The 22,803-nt window shown below is 30.5% G+C and overlaps 5 protein-coding genes across 8 annotated transcripts in view; 3 read left to right on the forward strand and 2 right to left on the reverse strand.

Moving 5' to 3' along the window:
• Positions 1-1,041: 1,041 nt before the first annotated feature.
• On the reverse strand, positions 1,042-3,701 carry LOC148231770 (plasminogen receptor (KT)). The gene is made up of 4 exons (XM_088192129.1): positions 3,519-3,701; positions 3,172-3,302; positions 2,989-3,098; positions 1,042-2,915 (listed from the first exon to the last, which is right to left on the reverse strand). The coding sequence occupies exons 1-4, from the start codon at positions 3,597-3,599 to the stop codon at positions 2,776-2,778; spliced, it is 462 nt and encodes a 153-aa protein (XP_088048255.1). The 5' UTR covers positions 3,600-3,701; the 3' UTR covers positions 1,042-2,775.
• Positions 3,702-4,824: 1,123 nt separating this feature from the next.
• Positions 4,825-9,009, forward strand: Rae1 (ribonucleic acid export 1). Its single transcript, XM_088193189.1, has 10 exons — positions 4,825-5,042; positions 5,113-5,299; positions 5,378-5,470; positions 5,901-5,978; positions 6,047-6,142; positions 6,210-6,281; positions 6,348-6,504; positions 6,569-6,690; positions 6,764-6,970; positions 7,952-9,009. The coding sequence occupies exons 2-10, from the start codon at positions 5,120-5,122 to the stop codon at positions 8,036-8,038; spliced, it is 1,092 nt and encodes a 363-aa protein (XP_088049315.1). The 5' UTR covers positions 4,825-5,042; positions 5,113-5,119; the 3' UTR covers positions 8,039-9,009.
• A 2-nt stretch (positions 9,010-9,011) lies between these two features.
• ND-B12 (NADH dehydrogenase [ubiquinone] 1 beta subcomplex subunit 3) lies at positions 9,012-9,799 on the reverse strand. 2 transcript variants are annotated; one of them, XM_088193191.1, is made up of 3 exons: positions 9,704-9,799; positions 9,313-9,462; positions 9,012-9,245 (listed from the first exon to the last, which is right to left on the reverse strand). In XM_088193191.1, exons 2-3 carry the CDS (start codon positions 9,453-9,455, stop codon positions 9,068-9,070), a joined length of 321 nt encoding a protein of 106 aa, XP_088049317.1. In that variant the 5' UTR covers positions 9,456-9,462; positions 9,704-9,799; the 3' UTR covers positions 9,012-9,067. The 2 variants fall into 2 exon arrangements, with proteins under 2 accessions (XP_088049317.1, XP_088049318.1); XM_088193192.1 differs by having other exon boundaries at positions 9,696-9,764.
• Positions 9,800-11,043: 1,244 nt separating this feature from the next.
• On the forward strand, positions 11,044-12,650 carry LOC148231773 (uncharacterized). The gene is made up of 4 exons (XM_088193052.1): positions 11,044-11,128; positions 11,205-11,272; positions 11,333-11,408; positions 11,470-12,650. The coding sequence occupies exons 1-4, from the start codon at positions 11,101-11,103 to the stop codon at positions 12,531-12,533; spliced, it is 1,236 nt and encodes a 411-aa protein (XP_088049178.1). The 5' UTR covers positions 11,044-11,100; the 3' UTR covers positions 12,534-12,650.
• Positions 12,651-16,529: 3,879 nt separating this feature from the next.
• The window catches only part of LRP1 (LDL receptor protein 1), a 68,281-nt gene continuing 62,007 nt past the window's right edge, over positions 16,530-22,803 (forward strand). For all 3 annotated transcript variants that reach the window (XM_088193193.1, XM_088193196.1, XM_088193194.1), the window contains exon 1: positions 16,530-16,667. In XM_088193193.1, coding sequence (XP_088049319.1) covers positions 16,598-16,667 — 70 coding nt within the window. In that variant the 5' untranslated portion in view covers positions 16,530-16,597. The remainder of the gene's footprint in view (positions 16,668-22,803) is intronic.

Raw genomic sequence — 22,803 nt, forward strand, 5'->3', positions numbered from 1 at the left:
AGCATTTTTAAAGGTGCTAAGGGGCGGTGTCAACAACCCGTCGGTCAGCTTTAGATTGCCTTAGAGCCTAGAAAGTCGCGATCGCGTTCCTTATTCTTACCCGTTGCGGCCAGGACGTCGGCGCCTTAGAACACTCCTCATCCAGCTTCTTAACGAGCTTGCTAAACACAAGGATGTTTCGGGCGAAGGCTACGAAAGCTGAAAAAAATGTGGGACAATGCCCCTTAACTATTTTAGGTGTGCACCATAACTGTATTTTATGTTTATTATTGTTTGTATATTAGCCATAATGACGCATTGTAGATATCATCATGATGTTCAGATTTATGCTATTTTATTTTTTAAATAATGCTTATTTACTCATCATAGAATAACGAAAACCCCTTTAAGACAACTGCTGTGTTAATGCAATTAATAAACTAAAAACAGCAGTGGATCAAGATAAGATCCTTGTGGTACACCTCTTTCGAGTGTTGCGATATTATATACAACAAATTTTTAACGTCATGAAATCACTTGGTCTAGAAATATTAAATATAAAATATTGATTTAAATTAATCTATTGGCAATGCAGGTAACTGTCGGTTTATGCAAATATTGAAAATCTTCCTGATTCCTTTTAAATTCTGTCATAACTAGATTCAAATTATATATGATTTTTGAGACGCATTGTTAGGCACAACGTTTCAATTCAGAGCTAAACGTAAAGGCTTATTAAATGCTTTGCTTGTGATAATTTTATATACAAGCAGACTAATCCAAAAAATAAGAGAGTATAAATTTAGCAGGTGCTAATGATAGGACAAAAATTATTTTTTGATATTGTTTGAAAAAAAAATACAGATATTAAATTTTTTAATTAAGATCCCAGTGTATTCATAAGTAGAGAATTTGAGGATTTTTAATCATATTTATAATAATATGGCTCTTTTTGCCAAGAGATCTAAACTTAAATCACAAATTTGGCCCATTTTTCGATTATAAAGCAAACTCTATGTAAATTTATTATTATAATAACTGGTTCCACGATAAAACAAAATATTTAATAAATATGTTTATTCAATATAATTACACCCCACACGTGGTAAAGAATGTAACATGTTACAGAATAGTAGATTACTGGTAAGACATAAGTTTTGAAGACAGTAGACGAAAACCTAAGTAAGGTAAAAGTTTCTAGAATCAATAACAATGCTAATAGTAAATATGGCATATAAATTGTGACTGAACTGTAAAATTCTAATCTAGAAGTAATGAAAAGTTATTAATAAAATACTTAAAAGTATTCGGACAACTGTTTTGGAACATTTATTAAGGTTATTTAATTTTATTTATTTATTTTTAATCATAAGGCGATTCATAATGAACACTTTCTTAAACAAGAAACGTCATATTCAAAAATAAGTACACATACATGGTAAAAACGTTTAAAAAATATCTATCATCATTAACAAGTAATACTGAGATCAAAATGCAGTAAAAATTCAGTTCCAATAACAGCAGTTACATTGCATTATACAAACAACTTTCAAATAACAAATTTAACAATTTTTAATTGAATATGTATTCAACAATCAGCACTAAAAATGTGCTAAATCTTTTTTCCATAAGAGTAATTAACCTTATTTTAACATTTATCAACTAGTATTTCTTTCATAATGTGAACTAGAATCACACTATTATAAAAATATTATTACAATGCAAATTCTATAAATATTTTTAATCAATTATGAGTAAACAGAGTATACAATAAACATTGCATCAAGTATAAACTCCATCTTATATCTAAGAATAAAAATTAAGTTAAATTATATAAAGTAGCTTTTCATAAAATATTCACATAGCATTTATTTAAAAAAAACATTATAATAATACTGTTGACATGTATTTTGATTAACTGTCTAGTTTATAGTGTAAATAACATTGAATCATTCTAAAAACAAAATCCATACAATTTTGGCACCAAATTTGGTCAAAAATAAAGTACATTCTATTAAGACTTAAAAGTAATTTAATAAAAATAAAATCTCTATAAACATAACCCATATAAAGTACAACAATCTAAAGCTGCGAATTATAATATAAAAATAATTTTATCAAATTGCAGCATTATGATAATATAATATTTTATTGAGCAAAATAACGATGTTGTGTTGTGTAAATAATGTTTTATATTAAATGGAATATTTCTAAATGCTACAGCAATCTGTTTATATAGAAAATAAAGCATTATTATTCTAATATATAATATAAATGCACTTAAATAGTAATTATTAAGCAGGTTTATATTAAATAATGGGGCTACATTAGTCATAATATTTTTGGTCCAAAGTATATACTATATCAACAACTATGATATGAATATAGGCAAATTTTAGTTTATTTGTCAGTTGTTCATAAAATAATTTTGAGCATCTGGACCAATGACACCTCAATAACCAAAGCCACCCCATTTTATTGTATTTAACTTGTGCTATGGAAAAATCACTTCACACTCACAAATTATTTGATCTTATATCACAACGATTAGAATATATCATTATTAATTTCATTTCATATTTATTTAATAATTTCAGTATTAAATATTAACATAACTTCAAATAATATTAAAAAATATACGGTATTGATACCATAAATAATATATTAATAATAAAATATAAACTTGTATGAATATAATTCTTAACTTACAAATAAAAATATTAAATCCAAATAATTAATGTAAAAGATATGATTAATATTACAATAACAGTAACATAAAATTTAAAATCAATGTGTTTAAAGACCCGTAGAAGAAGGATGTAACTTTTTCTTCTCTTCGACATCAAGGCGAGCTTGATCGATTGCCGAAGCAGTCGGTAATCCGCACGGATATTCCAATATTTCAGGTTCAAACTGAATTATATTCTCTGCTTCTTCTAAGATCACAAAACAAATACAACATGAAGAAGTACTTTTGATATACAGTATTCTCAAAATTATAATACATACGTTGAATCCTCGATATTTTATTCCCGTAAGCAAAATCTATTTGGTATGCCGTATAAAACGTGAGCGGTAACAGCGGAGCCAGTAAATATGGTCTCTTAGTCCGCCGAAACCTAAACAATAATAGTATTAATATTACATTACGTCATAATGTAACAATGAATCAATTTTCAACTATGGTCTTACCCTGTAAATAAACCAACAGCTGCAGAACCGTAAAAAAACATAACCCAATTGCAATATTCTCGTTGTTTAGCGACTTCCATTGCGAGATTTCTTTCACGCAATTGAAACATCATTTGGATGTGACGTTCCATCTATAAGTAATAAATAGAACGCATAAAAATAAGCAAAAATATATTATATAAAAACAAACGAAATAGGTTATAAAATATATTATCGCTCAATACAAACATAGTTGATATTAAAGCAGAAGTAAAATGCATAAAACTAATTGTTGTTATTAAATTAAGTGTGTATTAGGAAAATGTAATTAAAATACGTGAGATTAAAAGCGCGATTAGATTGCATACTTTTATTTTGCTGATAGACTGTATGAAATCTTGGTTTTTCTTGAAGTTATCCTCCATGGATGAAGATTGAAAGATACCCATCTTGATGTTTGTATTATAAAACGAATCCAGGTAAGATTTATATAGATTTATTTTAAAACACGCACAATAGGGGCAAGGGTTGCAAATGTCACTTTTGACATATAGTTTACACTGGCAACACTGAAAAAGGGGTTTGTTCAAAAATGCTTTTAGAATTAAATTTATACTTTTTAAATAAATAATAAATATACATTTATATTATGTTAAAACTTTTATTTTTTTTAAAATACAAATTTGTCAATTATCAGTATAAAAGAAACGTTATCGACGATCGTTTATAGAAGAAATAAATGTTTTTACATATGTGTGTGTCAAAAATGTAACGTAATTTATACATCTAGGGCAAAATTTTTGTGTGTTTAAGTATGTATTGAGTTCGGAACGTTCCGATCATAAAATAAAAAAATATATAGAGGCAGCGACCTATATTAAATAATGGTTGCGTATTCTGGATCGCCGACGGACGAAAATGACCTTGTGAAGTTTAACAGTTAATTTATATTTTCCTTTAATAATTTACTTTTATCACCAATTATTATTTATCACTACAGTAATTTTGTTATTCTTTTCTGCGCCAACGTTGAGGTTGAATATAAAATGAATGAGGCTTCCATGAAAGATGTAAAATATTTTCGACCCATATTTTTCGTCAGTCTGGTTCTAAAGAAAATATGTATAATATTAATAACCATAATATATGACAAAAATATTTACTAATAAAATATTATTTTCATCGTTTATATTTAATTTGATATTAAATATAAGTGCGAAGTATGAAATGTGCAGCCTTAGTTGATACGTGTCACTTTTAATAACTAATTCTTAAAATAATACAAATAATTGCATAGTGTAACTTTTGTTCTGCTGTTTTGTATTGCTTTTATACGAGAATGCAGAACAGGAAGCTATATTTTATGAAGTTGGTCTGACCGCGGTACTAGATTAATTGATTTTTCTCTGCACAATTTTTGTATGCGTCGCGGCCTCTATATATTTCTTTCCTTTGTGATTAGAGAATTTATTTTATTTTTAATACCATAAAACGTCGTTCATGAACGCATGCATTATGCGGATCGGACGTCAAAAAATATTTTGGGCTCCTTTATGACATAATTGTTTATCATTCTAATGCATTCATAATTTGCAACAATAAAGTTATTTTTTTAATATAGACTATTATTATAATATTTTGTGTGTATATTACATCTTAGTATAATTTATTATCAACATTATATGACCAACAAAATGTCTGTTAAGTCCTATTTAAAAAATATCTTAACAACGTCTGGCAATGCATAACCTCAAACGTCAGTGTTTGTTGCCGCTCTTTTAATTAGTACAAGAAATAAAAACATGACTCTTTACTGAAACGTTGTTAATTTTTATCTTAACTTACAATAAACTTAACTATAAATATTTATTCCATATTTGATTTGTATTATTGTGAGTATTTATATGATTGAACCAACTTTTTTGCTGACGCTTTTATTTGATGTTATATTTTTTACTTCAGCTCGATCATGTTCTCGCAAAACACGATCGGAACGGGTGCGTTTGCCTTAACTACCCAAAAGACTGCGCATAATCCTAATAAAGACTACGAAGTAACTGCGCCACCTGAAGATTCAATATCGGCATTATGCTTCTCTCCCGCGTCCGTTTCACAAAATTTACTGATCGCCGGCAGTTGGGACAGTCAAGTATGTGTATAATTATTAATTTATAACATGAAAGAAATCAATTTCTATATAATATAACATGATAAAATGCTATAAAAGGTTAGATGCTGGGACGTAGAAATGACGGGCAAAGCAAACCCAAAATCTATGCAAACTATGGGAGGTCCTGTTCTAGACGCGTGCTGGCATGACGTATGTATTAAATTTAAAATGTATTTGTAGTCGGTTTGAACGAAGATTTAATCCATATTTATAGATTATTTGAATAAACATTTAAAAATTAGTGTAATAATTAAATATCTATATCTTAAACTGGATAAATAATAGAAACAATATGAATTGTAGGCATTTTAAATGTGAATTATATTGATTTATACAAAAAAAGGTTTGGTACTCAATAGCTTCTACTAATCACTGTTTTGCATGAGCGTTTATTTACTTTATTCTAACAAATGCCTTTGTTTGATATTCACAATGGGTTTTTGTTTTATGGTCGAGTCATAATATAAATTATCCTTACTTGGGAGTCAAAATATGCAATATTGGATATTGAGTTGTCTTCTTCCAAACTCATATGTGCTTTTTGTTGTTTATTTATAAAATAAAATATTTTTTATTATAGGACGGTACAAAAGTATTTGTCGCTTCTGTCGATAAACAAGTCAAATGTTGGGATTTAGCATCCAATCAGACTATGCAGGTATTATATTTTATTACCCGTCTTCTAATTTTGTATATAAATATACATATACATATAATTTATATTAGGTCGCTGCCCATGATGCTCCAGTGAAAACTTGCAATTGGATCAAAGCTCCAAATTACACTTGTCTCATGACTGCATCTTGGGATAAAACTTTAAAGGTATCGTATTTATTGCTACGTATCATATTCATAACGAGGATTTTTTTACAAATAATTTAACTTACAGTTTTGGGATACTAGAACACCGCATCCCATGTTAACGATTAATCTCCAAGAGCGAGGCTATTGTGCCGATGCGGTAAATTTCAATTGGCTATTTAAATGTTACTATCTCACTTTATTATTCATGCTATTTTATTCACAGGATTATCCGATGGCTGTTGTTTGTACGGCCGGTCGAGGTATAACAATTTACATGCTAGAAGGTAAACCTCAAGAATTTAGACGAATAGATTCTCCGCTCAAGTATCAACACAGAACCGTCGCCATATTTAAGGATAAAACAACTAAACAACCTACAGGTTTGACAAGATTGTTTTAGTACTTTTTATAAAATATTAACTTATGATATTCTTATAATTTTAGGCTTTGCATTAGGAAGTGTAGAAGGAAGGGTTGCCATTAATTACGTCAATTCACAAAGCCCTAAAGATAATTTCACATTCAAGTGTCATAGATCTTCCAATGGTCCGCAAAACGGCATTCAAGTGTGTAGCGTGACAATAATGTATTTAATTTAATACCTTCTATTGTGAACATTTTTTTAATATATTTTTATAGGAAATATTTGCAGTTAACGATATAGCATTCCATCCCGAACATGGCACTTTAGCTACCGTCGGCTCTGATGGAACCTTTTCATTCTGGGACAAAGATTCCCGCACAAAGCTGAAGGCCTTCGAGCAAATGGATCAGAGCATCACGAAATGCGCAATAAACAGCAATGGACACATATTTGCATATGCCGTCAGTTATGATTGGTCAAAGGTAGAAACATAAATATCTAACAAATCATTCGGACTTTAAAAAATAAAGTTAATTACAATCAAATCCTAATATAACCACACATAAACAAATATACAAAGAAAATTTGGCTGATGTACTATGGTTACTTTCTGCTTAAATATCTAAGAACATTAAAATATGACTCATGAGTTCTCATAGAAATGTTTTGAGAAGTATAATGCATTGTCCCTCAATTATCATCCAAACCAAGTTTTTAAATTTTTATCATTGAATCAAACCCATACGTTTAAAAACGTGGATTTTCCTAATTTAGAACCATTTCCTGTGAACGAAAATTTAAAGAAAATACTTATTGTTCAATTTCATGCTCACTTCTACTATTTTTAGTGAGTGGCTGATAATAGTGCCACGAATTTCCCCACTCTTTTTACTAGATCTTGAATTAACTTTGATTATCTTCTTCAAAACATAATTTTAATGAATGAGCTTTAATCTAAATAGCTGCACAGCACTTCATAAGCGATGCATAACTACTGGTGTTCTAATTATAGTTATCAAAACACGCGACAACTGCACTCAAATGAAACACATGCTCTCTCAAGGACCGACAAACGCACAATAACGAACGCAGCGCCTAAGCACTGCGTCGCAATTTTCGCGACTCTTGCAGTGCGATAGCGCTGCATAGCACTCGAACGGTTAAGAATAATTCCCAGTATGCAATGTGTTAAGTAGTTTTTTGTTACGGTAATTAACGCTATGGTTTTCGAAAGTATGTGTGGCCGTTGTGAGTTTAGTCGCTCTTCAAATTCTTGGGTGTCCCTAGATGATGTTTTATCTCGTGTTTTTGTTTGGTTATTTATTACATGTGTCCAGTGATCTTGCACATGTCATTTTAAATTTGTACACAGATCGACTGTAATATGTGCTAATACCAGTATTGATTTAATACATGTAAAGCTGCATTTGAGCATAATAAATAATATCAAATTTAATTTTCAGGGACACGAGTTCAACAATCCTGCTAAGAAAAACTACATCTTCTTAAGACCGTGTTATGATGAAATGAAGCCGAGGGTTTCTTCGTAAATAAATTAACACATTCGTTACAGCTGTAAATTATAAAAAAAAACTAAAAAGAAATGTATGTATTGTTTTTGAAAAACGGTTGAAACTTTTGGAAATGATTTTGTCCTTATATTTTTACATATGTAAATATATTACATATTCAATGGTTCTCAATCTGTGATTTGCGCATGTTGCTTTGATTATTTTCAAATTAACAATATTTTGAAGTCATATTCTATTTCATCACATTCATATTATCTTATCTCAGATACAGAATCTTCACACCTTTCCTCCAAAAATGACTTCTTCCATTTGTTTTTCACGATAAAAGATAAAAAATAACTAAACACTTTTTGTGAAACAGTATACTCAATTTTCGTAGCTAGAATCCAAGCAACGACAAGTTTTAAACAATTTAATACTATGTGATCGAAATATTTACAATTTTGTGCTCAGATGTACTAACTTTTTGGTTCCTTTGCGTAATATTATGTAAATAATACATTAGAATACTAAATAAGTTTGCTTCTATGATAAAATTCGACAAATATTTTGTAGAATTTAAAGTTGCGCATCTGGATGCATTTAAAATTTCGAATATTATCATGAAGGAAAATCCTTTTATATCATAAATTAATTATTTACGTAACGCAAAAAAGAACAACAGAAAAATATATTTTGTTTTTTGTATTAAATGTATAATTAGTTGAAGTAACATTTGGAAAAAATACCTAGGAAAATTGTGAAATAATTTCATTGTCATTACAAATAATTAAAATATGTAAATTTTTTTATATGATTAATAAATCTTGTATAAGACCCCTCTATAAAACGATATACATTTATTGTCCTTGCCCAAGGAAAGACAAGCAAACAAGTCATCGGTAACGAATATGTTAATGTAAAAGATTATATTATTTTTGTATGTCAACTGATTTTAGCAACTAAATAAAATGTAATGCATCTTGCAATAAAACATTGTTATAAAGAAAGCTTGATTTAAATTAATGTGTATTTTCTATACAGCTATAACATAGTTAAGAACAAAATTCAATGGTGATCATCATCGTGTTCATGATGAGGGTGGTCGTACGGCTTTGCCCAAGCTTCGAAAGCGAGCGTCAAACCGAACATGGCAATTCCAGTGAACATGCCTGTGGTCAAAAAAGTTCTAACGTTGTGCCCCTTGCCTTTCCAGTTTGATGAATGGAACCTCCAAACATCATTTCTGTAATAAAATCGATGTTAATTTTATGAACCAAAATCGGGGTGCTGCAAATAAATATAAACAATACCTTAACCAGGGATCGGATAAACCCTTCGCGGCCAACTTGTCCTTAACCTTCACCAGTTCTGGACAATCTTCAATTTTATAAATCTTATAATCTGGCACGACTACTTTTTGTTGGTGATGGTGGTCGTGATGATCGCCCCCCATTTTGTAACTGCAATTTTTAGGTTATGTCAATATTGACGTTTGTTTTGTAGTTCTAATTAGAATCATCGGAAAAAACAAGAACATTGGGATGATATTGGCGTAAAATGGACAATTACAGAACTAAAGTTAAAACATTGCTCTTATATAATAAAACTTTGACATATGAAGTTTACAAAAATAATACATTAGAAGCTTTACGAAGATAATAAATTGAAAAAAATAATATAATTTAAATGTAACTAGAGTACCAATACGACACAGCAGACAGTCAAAGACGGCCACTGGCAGAATATTTTTTTTTTTATATCACATTTGGTCCTAACGTTACATATGGAAACCATGTACGACCATTTTTTTAAAAATGTTTTTTTATCTTACTAAATAATATAATAAATATAAAAAAATATTTCATAATTACTCAAAGTATTGATGTAAAACACAGCTGATATAATAAAGAATGACTTATTATATTTAGGTTACACTGTGATACTTATATTATATTCAAGGGAAGGGAATAGACCTTAAAATAAAACAAACATAGCGATGTAATTTTTTTTAATAAAATCTTATTCGTTAATATCACATAGTTATATATGTATATGAAATACTAACCAGGGCTGTGGAGTCGTTAAAAAAAAACACGACTCCGATTCCAATATTTACCAACAACACGACTCCACTCCGACTCAAAAATTTTTTATTTTATCAAGTGGTTTTCCTACCTTTGCTAATAGGTAATTTTTTCTTGTTATATGCATAAAAAAAAACAAGAAATTTATTAATTATTTATTTGATTTTTTCATAAAAACAACACTGCTTCTATTAAATCTATATTCGAAGAAGCTCCCAAATCAGAATTGAAAATTTTAAGAGCGAAAAATAACCGCTCTACGGATACTTGGGTTGACGGCAATGCTGTATCGGTCAACGCTGTATTTTTTACGATTTCTGGATACCGCTGTATTGCCATTTTAACATTTAAATTATAAGCTCGGTCAATTTTTCCCACTATTTTCAATGCATCGTAAAATTAATTTTTCAATTTTGAAGTAGTCTCCTTCGTCTACTATATTGGGACTCAAACAAGGACGTTTTTTTCCTCTTGTTCATTGAGATATTTTTCAAAATCGCCTTCAGATTAAGCGGTTTTGAATGAAAATGATGATAATTCAAGAATTGATTGATCAAAACTGCCTGATATCGTCTCGTTTTCCACTCGAAGGCCCTTCATACGAATGGTTGATTCAAACAAATTAGCGAGTTTTGGATGTGTTCTTTAAGATATAGTTTACATTTGCATACTTTACCACATATATCACATACAACATAATTATTTGTGTGAACATTTTTGGCATGTTTGCTAAGGCTAGTTTTTAGAGTGAACACCTTTCCACACTTCTCGCATTGATGATTAGAATTAGTCAGAAATTGTAGTCTTTTCCCGATTGTTACGTTTTACATTATCAGAATCCAAGTGTCTGTACTTTTGATGTAATGTGAGGTAAATTTTGCCCTTGAACATCTTTCCACATTTGTCGCAACGAATTATTATTATTGAACGGTAGGCGTCACGTTTAGGCCAAAAAACACACTGAAAACACACGATGGTTCATTACGACTGAGTTTTTGTTTACAATTTGCTACAATGGCCTTTACTAAGTTGATTAAAACAGGTTATTTATAGTCAGATGTATTATTTCGAATAATATAATGTACTCACTAATATTATATAAATTGTTCATTCTGTAGAACCGGGCATTGATAAACAAGACGAGACTTTTGGTCTGACAGACGATATGGGATTACATACAGTAAAAGTACGTTTGATTGTAATAATATTTAATTACATGTGCATTAATGGAATATATTGTTTTTAGCTTGAACCCATCATAATAAAGCACGAAAAAGAATACCAAAATAATATCGACGAATACGACGATATGTTAGAATTAGGTATGAGAATGTTTGATCGTATTTAACAATGTCTTATTTATTAATTAATGTGTGTTTTTAGATTCCCATGATGTTAAGGATATACTTATAAAGAACAATGTGAATACACCACCTGATTCTAGTAGTAATTTGGTGCATTTTAATTGTGGCAAGTGTTCGCGTGTATTTACAAGTGAATCTACCCTCTTAACGCATATAACAGATGTTCATTGTCTCGATTCAAGACATCTTCAGTGTGTATTTTGTGATGAAACTTTTAATAATTCATTGAGCCATTTGAATCATATCCGTATGCACATCTGTCAAATGAACTCGTGTATAAAAGATACATATTATAATAATGTTGAGCGTCATATTATGTATCCATTTAAATGTGTCAAGTGTGAAGAAGTATTCACGACTAGTACCTCTCTTAGTACACATAAAACGAGATTTAACCATCATGATCCTAATCATGTTCGATACAAATGCGAACATTGTGAAAAAATACTTAAAAAAAATACTTTTTATAAACATGTTCAGCGTCATATTCTTCCTTATAGCTTAAAATGTGACTATTGCGATAGAAAGTTTCAAGCCAAATATGACCTTAGTACCCACATTTTGAAAGCTCATAGAGATCAACTACCTAAAAATGATGGCTTTAAATGTGATAAGTGTGGAAAGGTGTTCCAACACAAAAGTTACCTTTCGGTACATATTAAACATGTTCACACCGAGCACGTTGGTTTTGAATGCGACAAATGTGGAAAGATGTTCAAGCGCAAAATTTACCTCACATTACATCAAAAGTACAGACACTTGGATTCAGATAATGTAAAACGTCACAATCGAGAAAAGACTACAATTTCTGACTCTAATTCTAATCATCAATGCGAGAAGTGTGGAAAGGTGTTCACTCTAAAAACTAGCCTTAGCAAACATGCCAAAAATGCTCACACAAATAATTATGTGGTATGTGATATATGTGGTAAAGTATGCAAATGTAAGCTATATCTTAAAGAACACATCCAAAACTCTCACTCTAACTTTGAATGTGACATGTGTGGGAAAGGGTTTAAACAGAAAATTTTTCTTTCTGCGCATAAAAAATATAGTCACGGTAATTCTGATAATGGTAAATGAAAAAAATTGTAAAAAAGCACAACCCCCGATTCTGTTTGCGTATTGCTGTTTTTACTCAGCAAAATTGTGTAACATCAGATTTCTGCAATAAATATTTAATGTACCATAAGAAAAAAATCGCCTTATATATTATCAACCTTTTTAACCCTTTAGACGCCAGTGACGTGCCCGCACGCCAAAGCGGTCGGACCGTCAAGTGCCAGCGCGTGCAGGCACGCAAATGTGATTACGGACACATTTATTAATAAATTCGATTTTTTTTTCGTTAATTTAATACAGAGACATCTATTAAATGGAATGTGATCGTTAAAATGTGCAATTTTTGAACCATTCTTTTATTATTTACGATCGAGCATACAGACGTTGTTAGGGCTGCTACAATATTTTTTTTAAATGATAAAAAAAACACAATGTTTTGTAAAAAAAAAACATTTTTTGAATTTGAATTTTGTTTTTGTTTATATTATAACATTATTGCCATATTTACTATTTTTAAAATTTTTTTGACATAGTTGAAAATTTTTAAATATATGAAGTAGCTGCCATTTTGATAAAAGATTTTGATTAAAACAACGGAAATTATCGTGTCCCATACAAATATTAAAAACAACCAAAAACATATAATAAAATAACATACAATATAAATTACATATAATATTTGTGTGTGGCAGCCCTGACAGTGGTTTTTAAAACTTGTTATTTCTGTGCTTTTTTTTCACTTTTATGTTAAAATTAATAAAAAGGAAAGTAAACAGTGATTTTCCAGGTAAATAATGTTTCTCTTTCATAATAATTTAAAGGGTTGAAAATGGTGGCCTACAGAGCAAATTCATAGAAATTTGCTTGGCGTTGAACAGGTTAATAATAAGAAACTACATTCAGCCAAGGAATTAATTTAATGTGTGTATAAGAATATTATATATCATTTTAATTTTTTTGTGCCATTATCAATTTGCTAAACTTTAACTGTATATTAATAAATCTTAAAAACTCGCTCAGGTAAACGCATTCTTTCACATAATATGCATAAAAGTCATTCGAAAATTTTCTCTGCCTATATACTTATCATTTCTTTATGTAAATATATGCCATAATAAAGCGAAGAACTAGAAAGGGAGCGATTTTGGATCAAGCTACTAGATGGGGTAGTACATGCTTAATGATTCAGCGACTTATTGAACTTAAATTTTACCTCGAGGACATGGCCAACCGGAACGTGACTATGACTGAAATGCAATGGAAAGAAGTATAGGAACTTGAAGTTTTGCTTCGCTATCCTTAATATGCCGCCCCCATGCAAGTACCGCCTGGGGCGGCCCGCCCCCCATAGCTACGCAACTGATTCCGATGTAATTTCACTGAAATGACATATTTTTAAAAATATTTACGGGATAGATTCGAGACTGTGTTTTTAGATTTTCTTTGAGGAATAATCCGAGAATTTCTGATTCAGAATCAGTGACGTCATTTTAACATTTTTCAGGGGGGCGGAGTAAAAGTTGACAAGTCAGTGGTCGTATTTCTCTAAGTGACGTGCATTTTTCTGACCAAATTCAAGAGGGACAAATGTCCCCACTTTCCCCCTTCCCAAATGACGTCCCTGCATTTGAAAGACTAACTGCTTAGCAAAGAAAAATTAGGTTATACCAGTTGCTGTGCATTTTAAATCTTCGCATTTTGCTTCAAATTAATTTTGCGTAAGAATCTTTCTAATCGATGCACAAACACAGATTGATCATTTAAAAAAAATGATTGTGTCTGAATAGTGTGATTAAAATTTCTAATTATTACATCTGTTCAGGGCCGCAGAGAGAAAAAATGATCCTCGGTGCTTATTATTGCTGTGCCTCCCTCCCCCCTAAGTGTTATCTAAAATATAATATTTGAAGACTCAATTATGCGTTTTCTTGTATAAACGAAAATCATACTAAAAAATGTAAATTAAATTCATTTCATAATTTATTCACTGTGACCCATGGAGAATTATAAAAAGTCATACTAATAGATAAAGAAACGGAAATCCGGTACTCGGAAACTCAGACTGTTTATTTTATATTAAAATAAAAAAAAACATATCGATTGCTCGCCTGAATCTCTAATAAAATTATACACCTTTTTTCCATTTTATAATAAATAATCTGGGCCTAGGTTATTTACATTGGCTAGACACCCCCCCCCCCCCACTCGCCGGGCCTGCATCTGTATTGAGGATACGATGACATATTATAAATACTCATTTTGAATTCAACGTATTTATTATACGTGTTTAATCACTTAAACGCCAGTAAATCAACTTTGGAGTCACTCCATACGCCACTATCTCACTAGAGCAGTGGTCATCACGATATCCACTTTTCATCCAAAAACACGCGTACGATTTACTCACACAATCATATTGTAGGAGTTACTGTGATATTATATATATTTTATTTTGTGCGAAATATGTTTATTTTTATAACCGGATGTGACACAGACGAAATCCTGGTTATGCCGCTTCAACAAGAACAAGCGAGACAACGAATATTCTTACGCGCATGTATCGCTTCTCTCTCGCATACGTCTGTATACGTAGACAACGCACTTACAAAATTATTGCAGTACGAATATTTGACGTATCTGTTACCAGCAAACTGTTTTTGGATTCGATACTCACAATTTTTCATAGTGACTTTTTAAAAATTGAAAATGAGCTACTAATCTTCTTCTACGTCATTAGAAAGTGATGTAGAAGAATATTGTTCTAACGAAACCAAAGAAAACTGACTTCCAACTTAACCGTGATTTTATTTTTTAAATGTAATTATTTGTATTTTAAAATATGTGTATTTTCTATGTAAATTTTCTGTAAATATATTTTCTATGAATGTAAATTTATATTTATTATATGTATATAGTTTGTATCACTATATAACAAAAATATTTTAATAATTTTTGAAATGTTTTTAATTGCATATTTTAACTAATATATTATGTGTAAAATTTTACGATCTCTTCTAAACTCTCCAATTTATGCCGATACGCTGCAGTTTCTCGATAATAACCCTTATTGCAGCGCAGGTAGAAACAAAAAAACACACAATCGTATTTTCGTGCGACGTATACGACTTTATTATTGTGACTGGGCTCTAGCACGCGCGAATGTATGTGTGTACGAATTGGACACTGACATTCACTGAAATATAGTGTAATATCAAGTGCAAACAAACTATGGAGTAATATACGAAATGCAACATCTGTCTTTTCTTCCGCTTATTTTCCCCTGAGATGGATTAGTTTGTATTTTGGTTAAGTTTAGGTTTGAACAGCAAATGAATATTTCACAATTCTCAAATTGAGTTTCATTTGCTTTTTAAAACAGCATATTAGCGCCTGTCAATTTAATTATATTTTTGCTAGTAGAATTTAGTTTATTTTTAAATTTACTGTAATATAAATCAGACCAAATTGTCTAGAACAATTTTGTTCGATTGTTAATAAAAAAAAATATTTTATAAAAAATATGTACAATTATGAAATTGATTTAAAAAATGCAGATAAATTTAGAATTGCATTTAGGAAACAAAAAACGGAGGTTCGACAAAAAATGTCAGTAAGAAGAAGGAGAAGGGTTCCTAAACTTTAACCGTCAGCTTAAAATGTTGTTTAAAGTTAGTACTTCAATATTAATTACAACGGCAGATAATGTATGATAACAAAAAAAATATTATTAATAAAAATTAAAAAATTGTCGAATGACATTCGACATAGGACTGGAAAGGATTAATCTTGTAATAAACGTTTGCATAAAAAGTACCACTGATAGCGCCTGTAATGATTACCTAAAAAACAAAGTAATTTTATTTTTGGCCAAATATTAGGCACGAACGCCATAATTAAAAATTAGCGCATTTAAAAATAAAAACACCACCAACAAATGAAAATTCGAATCAACCGCCGCTCGTCGTCAACATTGCACAGTAGCGCTCCTCAGCGGCCGTCAGCGCAACACTCCGATTCAGTCGCGATTGTACCATCGCTGGGATCGTTCGTGTTGCGCTCGCCGTGTGTCGCCCTCGCGACGAGGGATGGTCCGCCGGTGGTGCGGTTGGCTGGCGGCGGCGATCGTCGTCGTCGCCCTGACGCATGTCACGGCCGGTGAGTGTCTCCCTGAGCCAATTTTATCTCATACCTTTTTTCCGTTCATCTCGTCTTCGCAGCATCTGAACCCCCGCGTTCTTTCGCACCGCGCCGAATGTCGTTCGATCGACGTTTAGCTCCTAACCACACGCACCGTCTAATACCACACAACAAATCAGACGAACACTGATAATATTAACGAAGCCGTGAAATAAAATAAAAAATAACTCCCGCGTTGTTTACATCTATGCCGGCACGTTTTGCTCAAGCTCCAGTATTTATGTACCCGATGTTTTTATTTGCGAGCATATTTGATGCGAGAACCAGACGTCCTTTGATTCCGCGTTCTTTGGTTTCGGCGCCACTGTTTGTTTTTTTTGCTGTTCAATTTAATGATGCCAGATTGATACGTCGATAGTGCGAAAAAAGCTTCAGTGTGAGGTGACCATTGATAAATAGTATCTCATTTGAGACACTATCGATTGTTTCATTCATAAAAACATTAGTGTCATTCATAATTATGCTGAGTTTATCTCCGTTTTACATACATGTAGAAAAATGTTAGATATCTTACAAAAATTCTATAGACTACGATTTTAACTTACATTTCGACCCAGTTTCCGATTTTACCAATTTAAACAAGTTTAACTATTTTTTTAAATCTGCGACTATTAAGTTATTTCTTAATATTTCTGTCTGTCCTCCGGAGGCTTTTAATTTAAAAACAATACAAGAGTTATTTGGCCGCGCAACGAGAAATTTTACGGAATTTTTGCAAAACTTCACAAGTTTTAGGATTTTTCTCGATGACTATGAAATTTTGGAATATGTGCTATTTAGCCGCGCAGAGAAAAACCCTAACATATATAAATTAATTTGTAATTGTAAATACAATCAAAATTAAATTGTGCTCTCTTATCCTACAACAGAACATTTCATAAACCCTAAAATTTTAATTTTCACGTACCTAGAAATTAATAAAATCGTTTATCTCACATTACTCTTCGCGTGGCCTGCGATCCAAAATATTTAGCTGTATTTCCAAACGGTTATATTTATATTGGTGAAGTTGATATGTACCGATTTTAATTCATTAACTTTATTTTTCATTTTTTGCTCCAACTGGTGATTCTATCAGCGGCTGGTTTAAATTTTTCGGTAGTATTCGCTATTTCTTTTCCCACTGCCAGGATTTCTGTATCATCCGCGAATGTTGCAATTGTGACATTCTCTATTTGTGACAAATATAGTATCGGCACTAGGACACTTTCTTGTGGCACTATGTTATTTCTTTTAATTGAGAATATTCGTCATTTTGTTTAATTCTGAAGATTCTGTCGGATGTGTAGATTCACGTAATTCTAAATATTGCTTCGGTAGCATACTGTTTAATTTTTGAATTAAGCTTCTGTGCAATACTTTATCAAAAGCTTAAGCAACATCTAAGAAAATAGCTGAACAAATATATTTTTTAATTTACTAAATTATAATAATGTTATCCCTTTTAATTTAAGAGGGCCAATTTATAGGGCCATCATACCTATGCGAAAAATCGGCGCAAATTTTTAAAATTTAATTTATCATGTTCGATATTTTTGTATATACGCGACGTGTCAACATAAAAGGAATACATTTGATTTATCTCAGGCAAATGTAACGGTACCTAGCAGTTATGCGACAGAGAAATAACCGCGCCCTTTTTAATGATAGGGATGGCTGGCGAAGTAAAAACTAAAGCAGGTATTATTTCTACTATATGTGCATTTTTATCTCCATTCAGCCATATTTTTACCGAAATAATCCAAAGATAGGCTTCATTAAACAGTGGTGTTAAATATTTGCTAATATTCGCGACAGCACGATTATATTGCTTTTGACGTAGATTTTTTACTTCTGAGAAGGGATAATTGTTTTTTGCGCTCTCCTATTGGTCAAAATTCGGCTTAGATGTTCTTCGTTTTATTCTTACTCATTTAAAATCGTAATATTGTAAAAATGTCCTAAATTGAATTGTAGCTTCTTATCTTTCCATATTTTGTATACATACTTTACATAGTATCTTATCATACCAATATTTCTGTCGTAGTTTCTGTTATTGTATCGGTCCTTTTTTAGTGGGACCGGCGATTGAAAAGTAGCCGAAATTTTCTTTCATTTTTAAACTTTAAAATAAGTAAAATGAAAACAATGACGTCATATTTACGCAAAAATAAAGAAATGAAATGTAACGAGGATTGACAATGTTTTTTAAACATTAAAAATACTGTAAAATTATGTGCCGGAACGCCGTTCCACCGCGTTACACGAGAAAAAAAGCCCTGCATATATATTATTTTGCTGTAGATCAATTTTATAATCCTGCTGACCAAGTAATAACTTTTTTCGTGACTATTTATTTTGAATACGCATAAATATTAAGCTGACTAAAGATGTGCTTACTTGCTGATAATATTTAGTTTGTTTGCTAACCACATATTGAGCTTGATATTTTTTACTAACGACAAAAACGTAGTATGATGTCCAAATGATTTAATAGCTGTTTTTTCTTGCTAACCCAACATTTAAATGGCGAATCATTTAATAATTTTATTACACAAAACACATTTGTATTGGCAATATACGTAAATCTAAAATTTAAATCACTTGAAATACTTCAATATTGGTCTGTTCTTATGTAACACTTGTTCTTTTATTTTAGATTTTGAAGAGTATGTAATTCCGTTTCTTCTCTAAGCATAAACGTGTCAGTAATAATATTTGACCCTCATAATATTTGTTTTGTTAATTTTTTTAGTTTAGATTTTAGAATCATATTTAAATATGTACTTTATATGAAACACGTAATTTCGCTAAATTTATACGGTACATTAATTAACCTTACACGGAACATTCATTTAGAAACGCTTATCTAGACGAAAAAGTGACAATTTTGTTACTCTTGCTTGACTTTTGATAGATTCTGCATCTGGACAACTCTTGTCACTTAACACGCGAGCGAGCGAAAGGGAATGTATCTCACCGTACGCGCCTGCTAAGTGTACGCCTATATAATATTTTTCATACTTATAGTTATTATTTATTATTTAAATATATAAAAGTTATGTTGTTTATATTAGAAATAAATTGAATTAAAATTTTCTGAACTGTCTCGGGAATAATTTATTTGTCTCGCGGAATTGGTTAACCTTTAAAACGCCAGCGAGTAATTTGTGCGTCACCTGTTATTTCTTCTCACGCTTCAGTATTCTCTTTAAAATATTTGGTTTACAGTTAAGTTATGTTAGTACAATAATCTTTACGAATTAATAAATAATAATCTGTAAATAGTTAATTAATATGTTTAAAAAAGTATCAAAAAGTGGCTCACGGGTGAGAAAATCTTGAGCCTGTTTTAACCACCCAACTTTATGTTAATTGCATTCTTATTCAATAATATTTTAAGTTAATTAAGCCGTGTAACGCGATTTTTTTAATATATTTTCAATAACAGGCAATATGCAAATTAAAAATTAGAAAAATTAATATCGAATTTATTAAACAGAATTGTAATTATATTAAATGTATTATTAATCTTGATTTTTTGGACACTATATAATTTAAAAAGTTTCCATAAAAATTATAACTAGGATATATTTTGATTTAATTATTTTACTTCAACAAATCTGTTTAACTTTATTTCTAATACAACATAATATACCTAATTAATAGGAAAATATTTTCTTGAGATTATTTATTCATAAATAATAAAACCAAAAAGGTATGGTCACCTTAATTCAAATAACAGTATTTAATAAAAAAAAATATGGACACCTCTCTTTATAATTTACCTAATTTTACGACCAATATAAATCTTTTAATTTAAATTACATTGCATCAAATTAGTGTGTGAATTTTTTTTATTCGCGGAGAAATCGTGGCGTAAAAAAACGTCTTATGAGCGAATAAAAATTAAAATATCTTATGAGATAAACATTGATTACGAGACTGAAGCGTTTCAATTGAATAGAAATAAAACAAAAACATACAACATGATTAACCTTGTAGTATTCTATAAAATATACTGATATTATATATGCGTTCTTAATATTCATTGAATATTTTATTATTTATATTTATATATTATAGTAAGCAAAAATTAATTCCAAGAAAGTGTCAAAACTATTTATTTTATATTAGGTGAAAATTTTAATTTAAAATGTGTTTTATAATGTGCTTATTGCGGCTTTAAAATAATTTCATTTAAGAGAAAAAATATATTAAAAACATATCGCGACCTTAATTCTTGACCGTCGCGGCCAATACGCCAGCGCTCGAGAACTCTCCTCTTGAACGACCCATCCAGCTTCTAATATGTTTTTTGCGATAGCAATTAGGAGCTGGAAAAAATATGTTGTTAAATATGTACGCTATAATTTATTTTTTAAATGTTTAACTGTATAATAATTGTTTGTATAAGTATTAGGAAACCTGTGAAATGATAATGGTCATATTTTTAATAAAAACTAAATATATAACAAATAAATTGTTATAAATATAAAGATACTACTGCGACATAACAGATGTTCCCAAAGCGTTCCAGCGTGTTACCAGTACTTCAGTAATTGTTGGAAAATTGAAAATATCATGTTATTTATTTCTTGTAAATAAAAAATGCTATAGTAAAAGATAGATCCAATCATAATTATTTCGTAATGCAACCTTGAACATTACTGCACGAAATTTTATATTACAAGTCAGAATTAAACCTCAGATTGAATCATACAAGTATAATTATATTTTGCAATGTCTCATTTAATACGAAAATACCAACTGTAAGCAGTAATAATCTATATTTAATGATTTAGTAAGAAAAGCTGTTAGATCAAAGTTAACTAAACTTATGTCACCTTTTCGCATAAAATACAAATTACTCTTTTGACTATGAACAATTTTGATTTAAAATAGTCGTGTTAAAAATCAATGACATACGTATGTATGTATATGAAATCAGCACGTAATTTTACATAAAAATCAGGTTATCGTATTTTGGTAGCAAAAATAAAATAAAATTTGTTGTACAGTATGATCAATTAATCAACATTTTCTCCGTTAAAGCACTCGGGAATATATCAGGTTATTTATCATGTTTAAAAACGATCAGAATGCGGCAGTATTCAAAACATGACTTTCAAGTGCAAAAGGTTAAAACGTGGTATCTTTTCATATTTTTTCTTTTGCTCAAACAATAACGAATAAATTATCTGTTGTGCTCTAATAGTTCTCGACTCGATAAGTAACCGAAATATAATATATTACCTCTCATTTGACTTGCGCCCATTGTAACGACACTATCAAACGATTTGTTTGTTCGACTTGTGTGTATCATTCTTAGAAGATTGTTCACTCCGCGAAATTATGACACCTATTTGCAAATTGAGTCGATTGTTTCGAAAGCGGGTCTTAACTGCAAATAATTAATTCCCAAGTGCCTTCAGTTCTTGTGAGGTCTGACGATTGCGCAAAAACTTACCTTTGGTTTTGTTCGAAAAATTTAGCAATTTTCGTAGCAACTCGTTAATTTCGTAAAAAACCGGTCCAGTAGTCGTGGGCTACTCGACGACTCGATCTGCCATATATGTATAATTGTGTCCAATTCTTGTGTGCACGCGAGTAGTTCAAGATGCACGTAAAAAGGTTGTGAACCGCCGAAACTTCTTGTTAGCACCGTGTAATTTCTACTTTCCAAATATAGATCAATCGATAGGAATTTAAATAATTGCAGATTATATAAGACCTCTGAAGCATAATGTCAAAATGCATACTGTCCAAAATATTGCTTTCCTTAAAATGTTATGTGTTTATCTACTTATGAATATTATAATATAGAAAATGTTAGATTTGTAGTGTATGTTTATATTTATATTTTTAAATATATTTATTATTACAAATTTGACCATCATGACATGTCATGATGGCCATTATACAAACATTTAAAAATAATATAAATAAATTATGGTGCACACCAAAAATAGATGAGCACCATCCCACAAAATTTTGTTTAGCTCCCCATAGCTATCGCTGAAAACGTCAATGTGCTTGACACGCTCGCTAAGAAGCTGGATGGCTCGTATAAAAGAAGCGCTCCCAAGTTATGACATTCTGACTGCAACGTCAA

The sequence above is a fragment of the Plectrocnemia conspersa genome, unplaced genomic scaffold, assembly GCF_051122295.1.
Source record: "Plectrocnemia conspersa isolate PC_06_02 unplaced genomic scaffold, ASM5112229v1 ptg000009l, whole genome shotgun sequence".
Classification (NCBI taxonomy): Eukaryota; Metazoa; Arthropoda; class Insecta; order Trichoptera; family Polycentropodidae; genus Plectrocnemia; species Plectrocnemia conspersa.